This window comes from Molothrus ater, chromosome 5, assembly GCF_012460135.2.
Source record: "Molothrus ater isolate BHLD 08-10-18 breed brown headed cowbird chromosome 5, BPBGC_Mater_1.1, whole genome shotgun sequence".
Classification (NCBI taxonomy): domain Eukaryota; kingdom Metazoa; phylum Chordata; class Aves; order Passeriformes; family Icteridae; genus Molothrus; species Molothrus ater.
Genome location: NC_050482.2, coordinates 14927198 through 14948521, shown reverse-complemented (window position 1 = coordinate 14948521; position 21324 = coordinate 14927198). Strand labels below are relative to the sequence as shown.

The following is a 21324-nucleotide window of genomic DNA, read 5'->3' as shown; positions in this document are numbered from 1 at the left end:
ACATGTCTTATGAGTTATGTTGTATCTAACAGTGATCATAGAAGGAGACTTAGAAAAATATAACATTCTTCATATTCCTTCTGCATTACAATATGGAATTATTGGCTGCTGGAAGGAAGATTAAACAGGCCATCAGGCTGGAGGTGATGTAATCATCTGGACAATATAACTCAGGACACCATAACTTGGGCAACTTCTGCCAGTGTTGAGAGCTGTTGAATTTTTATAGCACTACAAGCTGAATGTCTGGTGTTCTTATTTATTGCCCAGCAATAGTGGGTATACCCATTAAGCATTCTTTAAGGAATGTTTTGCTCCATTTAGGAAAGAACAGCATCACTCAGTCTGGCATAGCTTCTCCATTATGAGAGGCAGAGTGTTCATACATTTTCTGCTCCTTAAGGAGAACAGTCCAGTTCTAAGCTCAGACAGTTTCCACCCCCTTTCTGAAGAGGATATCTCAGGAACTGATGACTAAGTATCTCCTAAATGCAGCTGTATTGACTGTATTGTAAGCCCTGTGCAATAATTGAAGTATTAGTTTCTGGAGTTCCTTCAACCTATGCTCATAATTTTTATAATTCCACCAAAAAGGGGCTGGCTGATCTCACAAGCAAGCAGTGCCTGTCTCTTGCTGCACTGAATATGTTCATTTGCAGGTATTCATCACTAATGTTACCTGTCTGAGGTAGGACTGGGATATTTGCTGTGGATTATGATAAACTAAAAGGAAAAGCAATACAGGCACCATCATGAATGATTTATTCTCAGAGTTCAGCAGCTATAGTCATAAGATACATATTCCAAGCACTATGTGGGAATTTAAATTTCCATATCTTGTAAATGCTATATGGAGTTGTTTATCTATTTGCTTTTATTGGAAGTTCATCTGTATTCCATATAACTCAGAAGAATAAATGTGGAAAACAGTGTTTACAGGAATTTGAAAGACTGTTGACTGAGGTGCCATAGCCTTGAATGTCCAGCATTAATGGAAACACAGCCCAGGATTCAGTCCCAGGCACAGGGACATTAAAGAAAAAGAAAAAGCAAAATCTGTTTCCTTTAACTGCTGTTAATTAAAAGGGCTCTAGTTCTAGCATTTTATGCTCTAGCCTATAATGGCAGATGAGCAATTCCAAGCTGTTCATGCTGACATTTTACCTAAGAATGTGATATTTCTTAGAGCAGCTCAGTAAGAAGTTAGATGAATTCTAAAAATAAGAAGGTTAGTTAGAACTATGGTAAATGCTGGTTAATAAGTTATGTAATTTTACATTCTAGATCCTGTCAAAGAATATGGGTGTTCCCCCTGGCCTGAAGTTGAAAACTTAATTAAAAAGTGTTTGAAGGAAAACCCTCAGGAACGACCAACATCTTGCCAGGTATTACTTAGGTTATTTGCTTTTTTATGATAGATGGCAGTACAAAGTTGTGGTTTCTGAAAAGGAATCAGACATTAAGTTAATGAGAAGCACAGGTTTCTTTCTGTTGTTCTTTTCTGGAATGGAAACTGCCATGAAATATTGCCTGCTCTCACCTTCCAGAATAAACTGTTCCATTGAAATCTACCAACCACATGTTCTAGCTTGCTATTTTCCCCTGTGTTGCTGTGTAGCAATTGGAGTGAAACACAATTCAGATTACTTCTTGGTCTTTACTGGAGCTATGCAAAAAGCCTTTGCTAAGTAGTAAAAAGCCTTTGCCAGTGCAGTTACACTCTGTTCTGTGGCAGAACAAATGACCAGGACTGCTGAGATACTGTGTCCAAATCTAAAAAATGCTGTTATCTGTTGCTTGTTATTTATTGCTGTACAAGCCATTGTTATCACCATGGGCATGCTGTGTCTTTCTTTATAGGTTTATGAGATCCTGAATTCTGCAGAGCTTATCTGTTTGATGAGATATGTCTCCATACCTAGCACATCTACAGCAGAGTGCATGGTGGCTGCCAATCAAAGCTGCAAGAAGGCAGGAGTCTGGATAGGCAATGGGAACACAGAAAAGGCACAACTTTCATTTGTTAACCTAAACACAGATGGACATACTTGTGAGGTATGTGGGAAAGTTGACATTTATTTTATTTTTTCTGGCAGACAGATATATTTCAGAAAAATTAATTGCATTTTTACAGCAGGATATTACTTCTGGAAAGCTAAGCTTTGAGGAAACAAAGATTGCTCATAAGTGAGTCATCTTTGTATCCATGAAATGAAGTAGAAAAGCAGTTGCTTTTTATTCTCTTCCTGCTATCCAGCCTGAACTTTCTCATAATACTGTCTTTCTACTACTGGATTGCTTTCTTCTACTGAGATGGAAACTATTTCTAGCATGGAGACTACAGAAAGGAGTTAACAATTAGGCAGATCTTCGTATCTCTACCTCCTTTTTACAATCCAGGTTGTCTCTTAACAGCTTCTCACTTTCCACAAAGGCCATCTCCTTGTGCCACTTTGGTGATGCCCTCCAGTTCTTTTCATTTGATTTTGTACATCTCAGTCCTATCCCATCAGCAAAGAGGAAAGTTTTTACCCAGGACTGATGTGCTGTGATGAACATGTGTGCCAGAACTGAGCATGATTCATCATCAAAGTTCTTTCAGTTCTGTTTCCATCTGCCATCTGTTGACCATGATACATCTGAAGTGGTAGCTTTGATATAACTTAAAAGGGTTGTTTTTCTAAAAATAAAATGAGAAAAAGAAATATTAGGTCAGTATTTTCATTGTCAGCAATTAGTATTGCAAAAGTTCCATTTTTTTCAATTCTCTGATGGCTTCAAGACCGTTGATTAGAATAAAAAGAGTATCTTTTTTTTGTCAGCATTCAGCTGAGAGATTTTTCTGTGTACTGTTTGAGGAGTCCTTCCCAGCACTTGTAAGATAGGTGGCCCAGTTGATGATGTATTCTGCTAATAGGGAATTAGATTTCTTAAAGGGGAGGTTAGGCCATGGGTCTGTCCAGAGTCCAAGAAGATTGTGCTATATTTTTATCATCAGTAATTTCTAGCATTTGCCATTACTGAAATAATGACCAAGTTGTTTTTATTCTTCTTTTCTGACTCAGGATATTGCAGACAGTAAAATTATAAGTTTGGCCTTAGTGACTCTTCCTACTGAGAAAGAAAACTGGATTGTAGCAGGAACCCAGTCTGGTTCTCTGTGGGCAGTTAACACAGAAGATGAAACAAGAAGGCATCGTCTGCAGAAAATGTCAGATTCTGTCACTTGTTTATACTGTAATTCTCTTTCAAAGCAAAGGTATAAATGAATTATAAATGTTTTGGGTTACATTTTGAAAATTCTGCTAAACTGAGGTGTTCAGAAAATGACATCCGTACACATTGCACTTTTGTTCTGACAACTGCTTATTTTGCCTGTGTTTCCACTTAATTTTGCACCCAGTGCAACTCAGGACTACATTCATGATCATAGGGGTTGTGCTTGCTTTTAGTGTTTAATTGAATACTTGAAATTCTAGAGACTTCTCATTTTAATTTTTCTTACCTGATTAAGGCACTTCTAGAATTAATTATTTTATTTTATTTCAGCAAACAGAAGAATTTCTTCTTGGTAGGCACAGCTGATGGCAAACTGGCAGTTTTTGAAGACAGAGCAGTAAAGGTAGACAACTTTGCTGTCTGTTCTACAGAGTGTTATCAGTAATATCTAAAGCAGCTACCAAGAGTAGCTTTATTTCATGCCATTTATTTTTAAGTGCTTCTCTAAAACTAAAATTAGCTTTCTATTGCAGTCTGAGAGGAACTGCACACTTTACAATAACTGCTATAAACAAAAGAGTTAAGAGGTGGAAAATTCCTTTGAAAGGCCTGGCAAACTGTCTAGAGACTGACATTACTGGTTTTTGTTAAGAATATTCTAACAGTTTTGACCTCCTTTATTTATTGCTGTAATAGCTCCTTTTCCCTCTCATTTAGTAAATTTTTGTATAACAGCTATGTTCAAAAATAAAATATGGTTTAGGTTTTCTGTAGATCAGAGTTCTGCTCACAGAACAGATGAAGAAATGCTGGGAGCTGTTTATATCATCTGGCACCTGAAGGTTTAGTTCCTGACCATATGCATTTAGAGCAGTTATGGAGTTGCAGTGCATTTCAGAATTAGAATATGGTCCAGTGTAGGATGTCTTCAAAGACACAGAAGTGTATTTCCAGCCAGTCTTTGAATTGTGCCAGGGGTTGCAGAAAGTGTCAGTCCCTGCTCTGGCCTGTTTCTGCTCTCAGGCTGTCTCCTATGGGACATCCATGAGGGGAATGTGGTGCTTTTCTGGGAATGTTCTGGGCCATCACAAAATCTGGATGAGTAAATTTCATTCAGCAGGCTGTGTGGCCTTGTTTTAACAGCATTCTGAGTGCCTGCATCCTCCTTGCTTCTAATGCATATATTTTTGCATATATTTCTAATGAATATATTTTTTCTTGCAGTGTAAGGGTGCTACACCTTTGAAGATACTGACTATAGGAAATGTTAGCACACCCCTTATGTGCTTAAATGAATCCTCATGCTTCTCTGAAAAAAATGTAATCTGGGGAGGCTGTGGAACAAAAATCATTGCCTTAACCAGTGACTTCTCTGTTCAAAAGCTCATTGAAACAAAGACAAGTCAACTGTAAGTTTTTGATTTTTATAAGTGATGTTATTTGGCTCATTTGTTTTCTTCAAAGGTTTCTGACAGTACTTTGATGTAATCTTTTGTTCTAGAGCTCATTCTTTGAGTTTGCTTGTTTTTCTTCTTTTCTTTCCATAATGCAGATGGAGTACCAGCAAGTAATGTTGAAAGTATTTGTTACTGCTTTTAAGCAAGTAAATACATTTTACTCCATAAAGGATTGATGAAGTCAATATCTATACAACTGATCAGTTTTGTTCTCCATTTGGTCTAGTCCAGGCCCTGTTTACTTTACTTAGAATTACACATACATATTTATCATAGTATTTGTCCTTCCATGTTTGTCAGTACGATATGCGTGCATATCCTTGCCCTGTATATATTTAATCATGTCTGATTGCTGAATTCTCACTATTTAGAAATTATTGACTGAGGATTTGGGAATGTTTGAGGTAATTCTCACATGGACAAATCCTACTCTGAAATTCAGGGGAGTTTTTCCTGAGCAGGGAAAAACAGTGTTTGATGAGAAAGATTTATTAATAGACTTTGAGCATTAATGTGCCACCAAGGATGTCAGCAGCCTAACTCTGTTACTATGAGAATTTATGTTGAACTGTAGGAAGATTAAAGCAAAGCCTTTCAGTTGTATCTTAGCCTAATTTGATTTTAAGGCTGAATGATTCTGCAAGAGTCAGAGGGAAACTAATCCCACTCGAAGTAGTGAAGTTTTTCTACTAGGTATTTTCTATGTATCTGACTGGAGTTCTTCTCTCTTCTAGGTTCTGTCATAATGCTTACAGTGATGCAAACATTATTTCAATAGCAATAGACAAATCCATCTACTTGGCCAAGAAAAACAGCCATTTTGTGGAAATCTGGGACAAGAAGACAGAAAAACTTTCTGAATTAATTGACTGTGCACATTTTCTTAAGTAAGTGGTTTATTTCAGATTTTTGGCCTGGTTGATAGGAAGGGGAATATCAGATTGCCTTCTCTAGCTTGGTACCCTAACCTGCCAGAAGTCAGGCATTTATCCAGTTTGTTGGATTTCCTATCCTGTCTTTTGGCCCAGAACTTCAGAATATTCCATGCAGAATCACACTTTTAAAGACCCTTACTGTATTTCCCCAATTTCTCTATGATGTCAAGAAGGCTCTTTTAGCTCAAGAAAGAAGAAAGTCTTTCGCTGTCCTTCAGGTCCTAAGGCTAATCCAGCTACTTCCTGCATCCCCTGAACAAGAATGTTTTTACAGTGCACAAATTCAGTAAGAAATCAGATTTTTATTAACTGTGACAACTTTTTCATTTGCATTTAAATTGTTCCTCTGCCTTAGCATGCCATATCCATTTATTTTTATGGTGAGGTTAGGAGCAGGTATAGGTGTGCTTTGCTGTGCCATTAACCTCCTGCAGACGGGGGGAGAACTGAGAAGTGTTCCTGCCTTCTATTTAAAGGTTTTCTGAAGCAGACCAGATGGCTCTTTGGAGTCCAATAGTTTTCATTCCAGTTTGTTTGCATGAGAATTTTGTGTTTGGCTTGGTGAATGATTGCTTAAAAGTCTGGTATCAGAGTGTCATTTTAGTAGGTGCAGAATAGGTGCCACCAAATTCCAATGCAAATTCTTTCCATACTTATAGGAACAAAGTGGAAAAATTAAATAAGGAATCAAAACACAAACTGGCTTATTCTGGAAGAGTGAAGACCATTTGCCTGCAGAAGAATACTGCACTGTGGATAGGGACAGGAGGAGGACATATCTTGCTGCTTGATTTGTCAACACGTCGTCCCGTACGAGTTATAGACAAGTTCTGTGATTCTGTTCGAGTCATGATAACAGCTCAGCTGGGTAAGTAAAACCTTCAAGTGGTGAGTACTTTGGAATCACTGCTAAGTTTAGGTTTGCTCTGTACTGCTTGTTGTGGTGTTCCAGGAGCAGATTAGCATTATCCAGGATTTGTTCATTCATTCTACTCCACAGCTGTCCTCTTCCATCAGTGTCAGACTCTGGGGTGTAAACTGAACACCAGTAGGCTGAATACCTGTGCCCACATAAATCAGCAGCTTTTCCCTGGCTTGTCACTGGTCTGCAGGTGAACTCCCCACCTTACCTGCATCCGTGTGCTGCGCTTCAGCAGAGCTCTCACCATCCTCTGTCTCGTGTCACTTTGTCTTCTCTTACATGTGTCTGCCTTTGCTCTTTCTCAATCTCAAGTGTTACACTTATAGCTTCTCTCTCTGTAGACTATATTGGATTTTAATAATTTTTCTTTGGTTATTGGCTTATTTTCATTGCTTATTGGCTAGTTTTCTTCTCCCAGCCTCATTCAGGAATGGTTCTTTTAGATTTGGGTCACAGGCAGATCACAGCAGAGCTGGTAAAGTGCTACACACCTGGACTTGGGGTGTGGACTTGTACAGATGTGCTGCTGCTGTCATCAGGGACATTGTTTTGAGCTGCTGTAGGCAGACAGGAGTTGTGAGGTTTCAGTGGTGACCACCAACAGCCACAGGAATGCAGCTGAGGAAGGGACACTCCTTGGCTGTTGAAACTTCCTTCACCTGTGCACTGTCCTGCACCTTTCCCAAAAGTAATGAAAGCCATACAAACTCAAGTTTGTGGCACTGCTGTGATGAATACAGTCAAAATAGACACAGTTCAAAAAGTACTTTGTGGCACAATATGTGGATTCCCATTACTTTCCACTGTGTTTTGGAAAAAACTCTGGAGTTTCCCTGTCAGTGTTATTTAAAGTGTGTTTGCTGTCCAAAAAAAAAAAAACCAAACAAGCTAACACTGAAGCTGTTGTGAATTCAGCAGCGTGCTGTAATTCTGCTAGCAGATATCACAGTTGCAGGCTGTGGATGTTTTCTCCTTACCATCAGGAACTTATTCTGTGAGCTGTTTCTTCCTTTCTGGCACCAGAAGAATCCATAGACTACAGTCAGGTCATAGTGCTGGCAACGTTGTATAAGTCAAATGTACCTCACCTTCCTCTGACTTTCCTTTGCCTGGAACAGCAAGTGTTACAGTCTGGTCAGAGCCCAGTTGGTAATGGTGCCAGCTATAGCAGGCATTATCATTCCATCTAGTCCTGATGGCTACAATGTTAGTATCTTAAAGGGACATTTTATTTTCAGCATTTTGTAAAGAATAGTTGCCATAAAAACATAATAATTTTTGCCTTGCTGCTGTCATTGATTGGGAAAATACATTGTATAGAATAGTGTGATTTTAAAAGCCTTGAGGCTCAGTCACATCAACATTTTTAATCAGAATTTTATTTATAGAAAAATTAATATTGAGGAGTTTAGCTGCATTTGCACAAATCTCAAGAACAGCAAATAAGATTGATATATGCAGTTTGATGTGTAGTTTTTTCTTTTGATCATTTTTTTGCAGCAATTATTTATAAGGGCTAGGTTTTTTTCTCCTAAATTCAAGGACTTGGTTTCTACTGGAATCCCTGAAAATGGCACTGAGGCTGCTGAGCTGTTTTTCAACGGTACCACATTGCTTATATGAAATAAGAGAAGATAGAGGGAAATAGTTTTTATAATATTTGTGTGAAATAGTTTCATTTAAGGTTAAAACATGTAATGTCAAGCAGAGGTAAATATTTCAGGAAAAAGAGATTGCCAGACTTTGAGACATTAATTTTATCTAGAAGAATATGGAAATACAATGTTGTTTTCCAACTCTGTCACCTAACACATCTGTGTTCAATAGGCATGAGACTTACCATAGAGAATAATTTAGACGTAAATCTGTAGTTTATTTTGCAAGTGCAAATTTAGATTTCTATTTAGTAAGACAGGACCCAGGTCTAAATAAGAAACATTATACTTAAGTTCCAATCACTTTTGTAAGGAATATGGATAGGACTGGCTATAGAAAAAAAATTAAATTTATGAAAAATCTGAGCACGGAGCATGAGTATGGTTCCCACCATCCCTCATCAACTATAACCAGATTTACATCACTCTCAGAGGAGAATATAGTGCTGACCTCAGGCAGGAAAAACCTCTCTCTACCTTGCAGAGGTCCCAGGCATGTTAAAAAACTTCCCAACTGCAGCTTTCACAGCTAAGCCATATTCCAGTCTATTTATGCCCCAGGAACTGCTCCCCTGCTCATGTTTGCCCTGGGAGCGTCTGGCTCCGTGCTTGAAGCTGCAGTGGGGTGTCTGCACGGGGGGGCTGCTCCTTCCCTGGCCTGCTCCTCTCCAGGCACCCAGGCTGGGCCCTGGATTCCTCTGCTGGCTGAAAGACAAGGGCTCTCCTCCCTCATGTGCTGCCAGTAGGAACAGGGAGCTGCTGTGGCAGAAGAACACGTGACAGCTTCTGTCTATCTTTGCAAGACATTTATAGACGTGTCTTGTTGGAAATAAGCAGGAAGTTGATATTGAAACACTGGCACATTCTGTTTATCCTTTTGTGATCCAACCACTCCTGTCTTACAGGGGTTTTTTGTGTTATTCAGTAGGCACCTTCTTATGATCTATCCCCTATTTCCACTTCCTATCCATATGCCATCATAAGTTTAAAACTTTTAGTTCATAATTTTTACTCAGTTTTTTGTTATATTTGGTTGGTTTGGTTTTTCATAACTGAACTGGTATGTTTTGCTGTGCACTGGGACTTCACTTGCAGCCTGTCCTTTTGCTGTGACATCTGTTTCCTGTGACTGTACCACCTCTGCCTGTGCTGTATAATAGGGTGCTTTGTTCTTGGGCTTGTTCAGCAGGCTGGTTGGCTGATCCTGTGCTTATGCCTTGGAACCCTGATAAACCCTGACATTAAATGGAGATGGGAACTGTATTGTCTTTGTGTCTGGGTTTTCATGGTTAATGATTTTGAATAAAGGGTCTGATTGATTGAACTCTGCTTTCTGTCCTCTTATGCTCTTATGCCTTGATGCCATTTACTCTTTCTGTCCTTAAATTACAAAATTCACATTGAAATTAAGATTTGACATTTTATTTCTTTGAAAAAGGGAGTCTCAAGAATGTGGTCCTTGTTTTGGGATATTGCTATAAAAGTGACACCGAAGACAACAAATATCACAAAGGTATCTGAATTGTGTTTTACTAACCTGTATTATTAGTGGAGGAGACACTATTGTGCTTGACTACTCACTGAGAGTGAAGAATTGATCATCATTTGACAAAATTTTATTGAAACACTACTATTAATAGTTTTTGTTTTCTTTTGCTTATCTGGGCTCATACAAACTGAAAGTAACTTCCAAAAATGTATCTGAGGAAGCCACTATTTGAAGAATATAATACAATTTGTTGCAAAACTGTATTTGGAGAGTAAATGTCATTGTCTAATTGGAGAATGTATTGAATGGATTTCCAGAGGTGTTTGTGCTAGGTCAGGAATCCCCAGTGTTTTCATGAGTGATATGAATGAAAGAATAATGAATGTACTTGTTAGTTTTGCAGACAACTCACAGCTAAGACAAGCTCCCCAGAGGGCAGGATTAGAACTCAAAGTGACCCTAACAAATAGACCTAATCGTCTGGAAGGAAATAGGATACAATTCTGTAAGGACAAATGCAAGACCTTTTATTTAATTAGGAATTATCTGCTGCACCAGCATGAGGAAATGATCAGCTTAAACAGCAGTGCTGCAGAAAATGGGTCAGAATTGATCAGAGGCTGGTCATGAATCAGCTCTGTCACGTGGGTGCAGATGAGGCAAACACCACTCTCACACCATGAAAGTGGTGTCTATAAGACATGAGCTAATTCTTACACTCTGCTGAGTGCTAATATGGCCTCTGCTGGAGGAGCCTAACCATTTATTGCTGAATGATCTGGACTATTAGGAATAGTCCAGAGGAGACAAATGCAACCTGTGAGAAAATGTCACAGGGAGTTAAATTGGCTAATATAAATAAAGCTTAGAGAGGACATGATAATAGGCTTCAAATATGTAAATGAAGAGGAAGAGAATAAAGACTTCTACATATTCCCTGTGGGTAGGATAAGCACTAACAGGTTTCTGTTACAGCAAGGGAGATTTCGGTCAGACATCAGTAAAAGCTTCCTGACAATTAGCAAAGTGCTGGAAGATAGAAGATCTGCATCTTTAGATTTTTCTAAGAACAGTTAAAATTGATGCTCTGATCAATGTCCTTCTTCATCTTTATCTCATCCCAGTTTCAGTGACCCCTAAAAATGTGGCAATGACAGTATAAAGTTAAGGAGGGCAAGTGTAGATGAGCTGACTGAAATGAGTTAAGCTTTAGAGCATTGGGTTTACACTGTGGTATTCCCCAATTCCTGTAACCATAAGAACATTTATTGGCTTGTTAGCATTTTTATTTTATTGAAGAGTTACAGAGAAGAATCAGAGACTCCAGAATCCTTGGGGCCTTAGTTTGTAAGCCTCAGCTCATGTAAGTGTTCTCAGTTGTCGCTATTCCACTAAAAACAGTGTGAATTCTTCATGAACAAAGAGTTGTTTCAGTGAATGGAGACTGAAGAAGTGACCTTTTTCCAGTATATTCATTAGCTTATGAAATCAGTTTTTATTTTACAGTGAATGGGGTTTGAGTCTCAAAGGCATTTAGGGTATATCTGCTTGGAAAGACAGAGATGAAATTTTAGCAGCACCTCAGTATTGGCATTAGCTGTAGCTCAGGTCAGTTCCTTAAGCCCCATGGGCACCAGAAATGTTTTTTTCAAGTACTTTTAAATGGGATACTCTTAATTTAGGAACTAGAATGCAAATCACTGTGCAAGTACAAACAACTTGTAACACAGAACTGCATCACTTCACACACAAAGTGTCATGGAATTTGTCTTCTGGGTCCTAAAGATAAATTTACCCAATGCTTCATTGGGTGAATTTATGAGTAATTGAGAACAAGCAGATAAGCAAAATAATTTCTATTTGTGCAATAACTCATCTCTGTTGCAGTTTTCAAATTTTCTTTTTTTTTCTCCAGAGTTACAATCCTGTGTGTCAGTGTGGGACATTAACCTGCCCCATGAAGTGCAAAACCTGAAAAAACACATAGAAATGAGACAGGAATTAGCAGAAAAAATGAAGAGCTTTTCTTTGGACTGAAAAGTCACCCTGCAAGTCCCCTTTTTTTTCTAGTCTTCTATCCTAACATACTGTGCAATATTTACAGCTTCTTCCTGTTGTTTTTAACCTAAAGCAGGAAGAAAATTACCATGAGAATATTCATAGGATGACAAGAAGAAAGAAGTTACTTTTAATATTTGAAAGGACAGAAAACTGTTGGGAATTTCTGATTCTAAAATGCTATCATGGATCTGTTGTTTACCTGTGAAGTTCTGCTCTCTGCAACTATGGCTCAACTTAAGTATGACATTGTTCATCCAGTTTTTGATCCCAGTTAAACTGGGAATAAGCCAGGAGACTATAAATGGCTCTAATTTGCTTAATTATCTCTATGAGTTGACACTTTAATAAGAAGCAAAATTTAAGCCTCTATGTGTTTACTGCAGTTTGCATGTATGAATTTGCTCCTATGATTCATGGTTTAGTAATGTCAGAGCTTGTGATCCTATGAAAAAACATCAACTTTTATCTAACAGCAGCGTTTAAAGGGATATGTAATTACTACATTACTCTTTAGAAACAACAGGCAGAATTGTCTGTGGTTCTTCCACGAATAATTGACTTTTTTTTCATTATGACCAGAAAAACCCTATTGTGCTCCTCTAATAAAATAGCTCTAGAGGAAGCACACGGTGAGGCTTTGGCAGGTGGGTGTCCCCGTGCAGCGCTGCTGCAGTCGGCCTGCTCCGGGGAGATGCAGTCACACCGCTGGGCCTGGGGGCGCTGCCAGGCACAAAGCTCCCTTGTGCAGCTCTGGGAAGAGAGAAGAGCAAGCACAGGGTCAATGCTCTGATCGAATTGCTGCTATGACTTGTTCTTAGTCCAACTCGCTTGTTTGCTTACCTCAGTCTAAAAACAGGGGAACTTTTGCTTTGGTTTTCCTAACATGCAAAGTTTCCACTTATTCATTCTTGTTGGAATTTATGTTGTTTTGGGGGATAATCAGGGGAACCTTGAGGAGTGTAAGAACTGGCTGCCTCTTCCAAATTTGTTTCCACACATCATCATTCAAGAGTCACTTTTTGCTGCTTTCTGGCTGTAAGTCCAAGCTGCTGCTTACAGCCCACACTGACCTGCTCTAAGGAAGTGCCTTATTTCTGCCCTCCTGAAGACAGACACTGTTTTCTTTTTTGATACCAGAAGAATCCACAGGGTGCTCCCAAAAACCTCAGGGAGTGGAGCATCCAGAGCCATTCCTGAGTCTAGGGAGCTGAACAAGGTTGAGCAACCAAAAAGTTCTCAGTTTTTTGTTTGTTTGGTTTGGTTTTTTTTGAGGTTTTTGGGGGGTTTTTTTGTTTGTGGGTTTTTTGTTTTTTTTTTAATTACATACTGGGACAACAGCATTACTTGTGTCCAACTCTAGCATTGTTCTATTTTCTGCCAGTTGTGGAATGCATACTCAGGATTCTTATCAGATATGCATCCCTGTTTCTATGAATTCTTGTAATCTGTGTACTGAGAAAACTTTGCTATTTATATGGGATTTTATAACTCAGAATATATATATATGTTAGAATGAATATGGTTGGTTTTTTTAAAAGAAAAGAATATATGCATTGTGATTAAGTTTATTTGTAAGTCATTTTGAAATGCAAGCCTAAACATTTCTATTAAAACTGTGCTTTGTTAATAATGTCAGTCTACTTTCTCATGATTGAATTTTTAAGGAGGGGCTTTTCTGTGCAGCTTTTGTGGCATTTATTTCCTTCAGGATGATGCAAAATCCTGCCTCTGTAGGTATTATTGACAGAGCTTCATTCCTGCTGCACACTGCTCTGTTGCAGTGCATGTCTTGAGCCCTTTCCCCTTCTCCCAGAGATGGGAGAATTGTCCCTGTAGTCATTCCTCACCTCTTCAAGGCTCTGGATAACATTGATCCATAGATGAATTGGGTCATGCATTCAGTATTACAGGGAGGGCAGAGAACAAAAGAAACAGCAGCCAGAAGAGAGTCAGGAGCTCATTGCAAACCTGACTCAACTGGCCACTGCTGATTTATCTGTGGCTGGAGAGAAAAATTCTGTCATGGTGGTAACCCACTGGGACTGTGAGCACAGTGATCCCACTGCATCCTCACCAAATACTAAAAATAGTACTGCAAGAAAATATTTAGAGAACATCTTGTGTTGGTGCTTCTTGTTAGAAGTGCTCAGGACCTGGCATCCCCTCCCCAGCTGGCACCTGCCACCAAGGGCAGGAACAGCACCGTTGAAACCTGCACTATAAGGAACCTGTTCCTAGGAACATCTCTACTGACAAAGTATAAGGGAGGAGGGAAAAAAAAATATCCATAACTTTGTGTTCACTCTGGTTTCAGTGGAACTGTTTGAGAACAGTGGAAGCTGATCACATAAGAGGACAAGTTCTGTCAGATACAGTTGCTTGCATGCTTAGGATAACATCCAGCATGTGAAAACAGATAACCCTTGCTTCAGAAAAGAGCCTCTTTGCTCATGGGAAACAAGCATGTGGTGTGGTGTGACTGAACACCTGAGCTGGGACAGGTGAGTAACCCCATGTCCCTCACTACCCTAAAGGGTACTGGGGTTTAAACCTAAAGGCAAGGAGACTAAACATGCACTGTGAGTTGAATGCTTGATTGGATACTCTTGGGGGTTTTTAAAAGTATCCTTCCCCTCCTGTGCTACTGACTTGCTCTGATAAATTACATATGCAGATTCACCTGGTCATTAATTTTAACCTCATTTCTTTTACAAGCAGTTCCTGTCAACTCCACTGTAAACAAGCTGCACAGCCTGATTTAATGCACTTTTGGTATTATGTCCTGGCATTCCTCTGAACTCTCACATGCCTCTAGTGTCCCATATTATTACTCTATTACTTCTTCATGCACCACTTGGGGCAAAACTGGGACACATAAGGGGGGAGAAAGAATGAGGCCTCTCAGGTGTGGTTTAACCCCCAAATGTGGGCGTTTGCAAGGCAAAAAATCCATTTTACAATGAACACTTCAGATACGAGAGACATGAGAAAGTAGGCAGGGAAAACAATGAGTGTCAGTGAATGAGGAAAAGACAGTGACAGTCATATTTTTCTTTCTTTCAAGTAGAAAAGCATATGAACAATTTTTCTCACTTATTTTCTGGCTTTTGTCATTAATTTAAAAAAAATCTGGAAAGAGCTGCCCTTACCTGCCTTAAGAGAACCAAATTTCCTGATCAAAACTAGCAAGTATTCTGTTATTTCTGTCTCAATTAGTTCTTCATCCATATTATGAACTCATCCCAGGACTGTACTGACCTGCACACTCTCTTACATAAAGCCTTCTTCATGGCCTTTGAACAGGTAAAACTCACTGGCTACCACCATACTATTTGGTAACTTTTCCTTTTTTTTTTTTTGTTAATTAGGCACATGTCTTTGCAACAATTAGTTTATAAATACAGAGTTGCATAACCGCATGAACATGGAGAATCATACTTATTGCATATCTGTATTTTAAAATTCATTATTTTAAGAGAAAGAAACCACGAGATGTATTAGTTAGTGTTGTATTAGCAAAGGGAAACCTCATTTACCAAAAATTTAGAAGTGAACCCAGGTTCTAACAGACAGTTTCAGGAATGTTCTTTGCTGCACCTGTGAGTTGTGTAGGCACTGTGAGGACAGCTGTGCCTTGAGCTTTAGGCACCTCAGCAAGACTCCTCAATACTTAGACTGGTCCTTGTTTAATTAAGCAGCAGAATTACAAGAATTACCAAATGGTGGTACAACTTTTTCCCCTGCAGTGACCTCGATGCTGACTGGTACCTACCTTTTTACATTGGGTTGTTTGGACTGAGCAGTAAACTGGAATAATTTTTTTAAGGTTATTCAAATTTATGATACACCAATAGATCTATTCAAAAAACAGTGATTTTTTTTAACTATACCAATACGATTCTAGTAAAAACATGATGAAAGTCAAAAAGCAAGCAAAGGTCTTTTCTTTTTTCCCTTTCTACTGTGTTGCTTTGCCTTTCTGCTGCCAGAGGTTTAAGTGCTGCTGTCAGTCCCTACAAAGGCCGTCACTAATTAGTGAGGAGAGACTTAACAATCAGTGCGCTGTCTTTGGCGTACGTGATTATTTACTTCACTTTGCCACAGCCCATTAATGTTACTGACCCGAAAAGTTAAAGCAGACAGAAGAAAGGAAAGAAATTAAAATCTCCTAGGGCCATTTTAGTGTTTTGCCTTTTCTAATCTATTTTTTTCCCGTGCCGTGTTCCCGGGCCCTGGCTCCTGACGGCACAGCTGTGCCCGGGAGAGGGGCAGGCTCTGCTGAGGGGGCTGTGGCACCGCTGGCACCCAGCCGAGAAGCACTGAAACCATTCTGCAGGAAAGCGGGATGGGAGAGAAAGCAAGGGGGGAAAGAGAGACGTATAGAGAAATAAATAACCAGCAGAAGCTGGCAGCGTCAGTGCTCAGCAGCCGAGCCGGCAGCGCTGCTGGGCCCGGCTTTGGTGCTGCCCAGTGCCGCCTCACGGATCCCCTCAGGGCCGTCCCCAGCGGCGAGGTCGGGCAGAAAACGCGTCCAAACGCTGCCCGGTGCTCAAGGATGCCTGGCAGGAGCGAGCAGGCTGGAATCCCCTCCAGGGACATGGGGCTGCATCCTACCGGGAGCTTCCAGCTCCTCCTGTGCCAACACCTCCCGTGCCGGAGCAGCCCCGGCCTGCCCCGGCCGCGGCTCCCTCCCTCTCTGGGGCACCCCGGGCCGCGCTGGCCCTGCGCCACATCAGCGCTGCAGAGCTGTTTAACCGGGCTGCAAAGGGGACACAGCCCTGCACGGCAAGCTGCCTTTCTAAGCGAAGGATGAGCCACAAGCAGTCACAGCAGGGAGGGAGAGGCCCCGCTCAGCCCCACGCAGTGCCCCGGGAGCGGTGCCTCAGCGCACGGGGTCACACGGCTGCGGCATCGGCGCCTCCTCCCCTGCTCGGGGCCGGGCAGAGCCCAGCCCGCACAGCGCCATCGGCCCTGAGGACACAGCGAGCTGCGACAGGCCACGGACAGTGACCCATGGAGTGGTGACGGAAACAGCCGGCACTTTTCACTGTAAATACACCAGCGTAAGGTCGGAGAGTCTCATTTCTGCTTTTTCTTGCCACAACACTTCTGCAGTTGCCTTGAACACATCTGTTTTCTGTGGAGTTACAAGAAACATCCACCCCCACCACCATCTGGTAGGCTCCTGGGCTCTGCAATTTGGACTTAAAATCAACTGAACCAAGGCTGAAGCCCAGAAATGACAACTTCATACCAGTATCCTCAGAGATCACAAGAAATATTTTATAAAAGCTGCAGGATGCTCTCAAAGCTGTGAGCCCTTGGATGAGCAGTAGCAGAAGCTGCAGTTTGCCACGCAGAGGGTGAGTTCAGTTGCTGCTGGTGGAGGACTGAAAGCTAGTCCATTCCCCCTCAGGTGATGTTGGCCATGTAAAAGGTATTTTCTCTCTCCACAAGCCTCCAGGAGTGCTACAGTGACCACTCCTTTGCATTAGTCAAGCACCATCAGGTTCAAGTGAAACTCAGAGGATGCTATTAAAGCACATATGCATAAGTAAAGGTTCAATGAGCTTCCTATTATGCCAATGAAGTTCAAAATTTGCAAAGTGAATTTCTAAACTTAACGAAGTTGCCCACTAAAGCCCACACTACTGGCTGAAGCACAGCAACAGCAACACCTGATGCATGCAGAGCCAAAGGTGGGGGCACCCTGCCCTGCTCAGTTTAAACACCACTGTTGTTCACAGTCACGTTTAATAACCAACCACCAGCCAGGAAATTAAGCTTTGGTAAACAGTAATTTTCAAATGTTAGCCATGAGTCAAAACTCAGCTCCCCCTGCTTTTTTTCTTTTCCAAAATAGCAGCAGCTGCAGTGCTGAGCACTCTACAAATAGACAATCTTGTGGTGAAATACACTCACCTTGTAATTACAGGAAAATTTTCAAGGGTAAAACCCAACCCCAAAACCTTTCAGTTCCATTTTTATGGCTTTTACAGCTAAACCCAGCAAGAGACACAAACACCTGGGCTCTGCAGGGACTCAGAAGCAGCTGCTGCAGAGCAACTGGTTCTGCTGAAAGAGTCTGAAATCTGCTTTGCTGGCCAGCCTGGCCAGCAGCTGTTTGCCATGGCCTCCTGTCCCCAGACCACACCAGGGTCCTCCTGACCCCAAACCAGCCTGGCTTTGTGTTTCATTCTTTCACAAATAAAACTACTGGTCCTGCAACTCTGAATATTTCTATGTATATACACAAAGCAAAACAAAAACAAAAAACCCAAAACAACAACAACAAAAAAAAAAAAAAAAAAAAAAAAAAAAAAAAAAAAACCCCAAAAAACAAAAACCCAGGGGAGGCTGCACTACCCAGCCTTAAAGGTTCATGTTTTGATTAATTCATGTACCAGCTCTCACAAAACTCCTCTGGAAGGCAGGGAAAGGTGACACTGCCTTTCTCCTGGGCCAGCAGCAGCCAGAAATGCTTTGGAAATGATGCTAAGCTATGGCTGAAAACATGAAGTATTTCACATGTTTTTATCTAAGTCAGCTCAAATGCATGCCAGTGCTCTAGCAAGCACTGTGTGGAAGGCAGATGGTGGACAGACCTGCACCATCAAACCCTTGCCAGTGCACAAAAGGCAATAGGCAAAGTCCCTTAAGGCTCCTTGAAGCATTAATTGCTAAACATTAACTTTATATTGCAAGCATGGACATTTTCTCTAACCAGCAGGTCCACTGCCAAGGCCAAATATCAGACACAATTTGCATTCACTGAGCATTGGCAGAAAAAAAAAGTCTTTACAAGAAGTATCTTTGCACCAATCTGAGTAAGGAAGGTGCAAATAAACCCCAGCTTCAGGGATGCCTTTTAAAAACAGAGGTCTTAGCAAGTATCCCCAAACAAGCTGTTCTCCTTTCCCATCTTCCCAGAAGAAAGCTGCAGCACTTGGCTGCCTCTGAAGAAATAGGGAGCCATGAGTTTTAGTATCATCAGTGCCACCAGAGCTGTGACAAGGTGATCACATCCTCCTGCTTCAGGGTCACTGCATCATTACACAAGACATCCTTAGCAACAGATCCTCTCACAGAGAACTCAACAGCAAAAGGACAAGGCAACAGCTGCCTCCCTGACCTTGGTTTTGTCTGTTCAGTTAATCACAGCTGCATTTATACACCAAATATAATCTGCCTGTGACCCTTCCTAAGCAACTACATCTTCTACTTAGGACTTGGTTTGTCAAATCAGTCCCTGAAAAGCTTAAAAAGATCCTGCAGAGGGCAGGAAGGTCCTTGCTCAGTTCCATGCAGGACTGATTCCAGCAGTACATGTCCCTGTACTGCCATGAGCACCCCAAACAAACCACCCCTTTCTGGGTGGCTGCAGAGAAAGGCTGAGCCTCACACCTGCAGTACAGGTCCTCACCACAGAGCTTTTGAGAAGAGGTGAATTTTCTTTCAAATTACTTACCTGTTTCTAGGATGAGAATTTCAGGGGAAAGCAGCTTGGGTTTGGTTCTTTAATAAATGCCTGCTACATCTCTTAACCTAATCCCTTTCCAGCTACAGACAGACATTCATTTCCTCCCCATCTCTCTACTAGCAAGAGTTCCACAACATCTGCTAGAAAAGTCAGGGAAAAGAATGAAAAGAGCCTGATGTAGAGAAGTTTCCATTCCTATACCCACTTCACTCTCTTCTTGTGGTGTGTCCTGCAGTAGGAACCAATGCACAAAACAGAGGTGGGTAAGAAAGACAGCAGCCATAAAGCACATAGGCATCCATGCCAGCCTGACTCCCACAGCCTCCCCGTCCCACTGCCCACCACACCCAGCGCAGCCCCTCACACACAACTCAAGAGCACAGCACACTCACCTAGCACTATTATTATTGTAAGTTACGTTCATTTACCCCTTCTCTCAGCTCACAATCGATTTTCCCCGATGTTCTCTCTCACAGCTGCAGGTTTTGATCACAGCCTGTCTCTGCCCTGCCAGTTTGCTTTTGCTGCCTTGTCCACAGAGCAGGTACCTGCCCCAACAGCCTCCCTGCACACTGAAATCTCATCCCACCTTCTGCTGTACCATAAAGCAGCAACCCCTTACTGAGGGTCTCCTGCAGTATGCCAGGGATGGCCAGTCTTGCCTTTTCCTTTCTATTTTGTGAAATGCACCCAGGAAGTATCATCATAACTCAGAGATTTCATAGTAACTTGTCATTGTTGTGTGGTGCTGGCTTGCAAGTGACATGGCCAAAGATAGTCTGCTCTGTTAAAAACCCAGATTGGTGCTTGTCCTTGAGCCATAAAATCATCACTGGAGCATATCTGTTCCCATCCCTCCCCACCCCTTGGGTCTGGCACCAGCTTCCCACAACACTGGGGTGCACTCAAGGGCCCCAGGAGACACCCCCACACAGGCACAGCACTCCAGGTCTGAGGCAGGCACGGTGACAGGGCTCTGCTAACACAGCCTCTCCCTGGGGGAGCAGGGAAGCAGCAGGACACAGCCCAAACCACGCTGCCTGGGAGTGGGGAATGGTTGTTGGCTAGACAGACACTGGTGTGCAAATGGTGTGCTGGGAACACACTTGATCAAGGTTAAAATTGTCTCCCCCTGGGCTCTCTCTCCTCATCGTGTAAGAGCAAAGGATAAAAATACATAATTTTGACCATCTTTCCTAACCCCAAAAAAAGCATTTTCATCTATTATCCCCCTTTCAGAAAATACACATCACATTAACTTCTGGGCTTCAGTTTCCCTTGGGATACCCATTCCTCCCATTTTTTCATCCTACACTCACTTTTGCATAATGCAAATAAATGTTACCCAAAAGAAAGTCCCTGCAATAGACAATAATTTTCTCTAGGAATTCCTTGCACATGATGGTTAAGGTGCTGGCAACACATGGTACCAAGGTCAGCAGTACTGCTCCAACTACCAAACTCACTGTGGAGAGAAAGCAAACAGCACAGGGTCAAACTGATCTCATCACCTCACATCTGATCATAAATTTTCTTCCATTAGCAACCAGCCCTCACACAAGCTTTTTTTAGATAAAACAACATGAATATGCCACACAAGGATTTAAGACACACAAAGCTGCTTGGCTCTTTTATGTGAGAATAGAAAACATTTAAAGTTCTGCTACAGAAAGTCAACTGAGATCAGTCTCTCCCACCAGTACAGTCTGTTCCAGGCAGATAAGAAACAAGTGTTAGGAAAAGCCCAAAGCAGAACCATCTCAGCAGAAGTAGGAAAGGAACCTCAGAAGGAAATCCCAAAGAGAAATGGGAACCGAAGAGTTTCTCCAGCTGCTTGAGTTTGATTAATCAATATTAAAAAAAAACAAAGCACAAAAGAGAAAACCTCAAACCTGGCTGTCATCCCCATGGACCCAGCTTCCTTGAACTTTTTTTCTCAATAACCAAATTCAACAAAAGTTTTTCCTTCTTTCCCCACATTTTATTTACTATTTCTTTTTAAAAAGCCCTTCACTTTGCATAGCAAATCAGCTATGTTATTAACACTATGCTCATCAACAAAGTCCAAGTGTCCTAGAAAGTACATTAATGAAAGTCAGCCAAATC

At 41.3% G+C, this 21324-nt stretch overlaps 1 protein-coding gene across 1 annotated transcript in view; it reads left to right on the top strand.

Annotated features, from left to right (window-relative positions):
• Positions 1-13368, top strand: part of LRRK2 (leucine rich repeat kinase 2) — a 64146-nt gene extending 50778 nt beyond the window's left edge. The window contains exons 43-51 of the mRNA XM_036400892.2: positions 1285-1385; positions 1861-2055; positions 3066-3259; positions 3550-3622; positions 4444-4628; positions 5411-5563; positions 6271-6479; positions 9627-9701; positions 11593-13368. Of these exons, the coding sequence (XP_036256785.1) occupies positions 1285-1385; positions 1861-2055; positions 3066-3259; positions 3550-3622; positions 4444-4628; positions 5411-5563; positions 6271-6479; positions 9627-9701; positions 11593-11714 (1307 nt within the window). The 3' untranslated portion in view covers positions 11715-13368. The remainder of the gene's footprint in view (positions 1-1284; positions 1386-1860; positions 2056-3065; positions 3260-3549; positions 3623-4443; positions 4629-5410; positions 5564-6270; positions 6480-9626; positions 9702-11592) is intronic.
• Positions 13369-21324: the final 7956 nt, after the last annotated feature.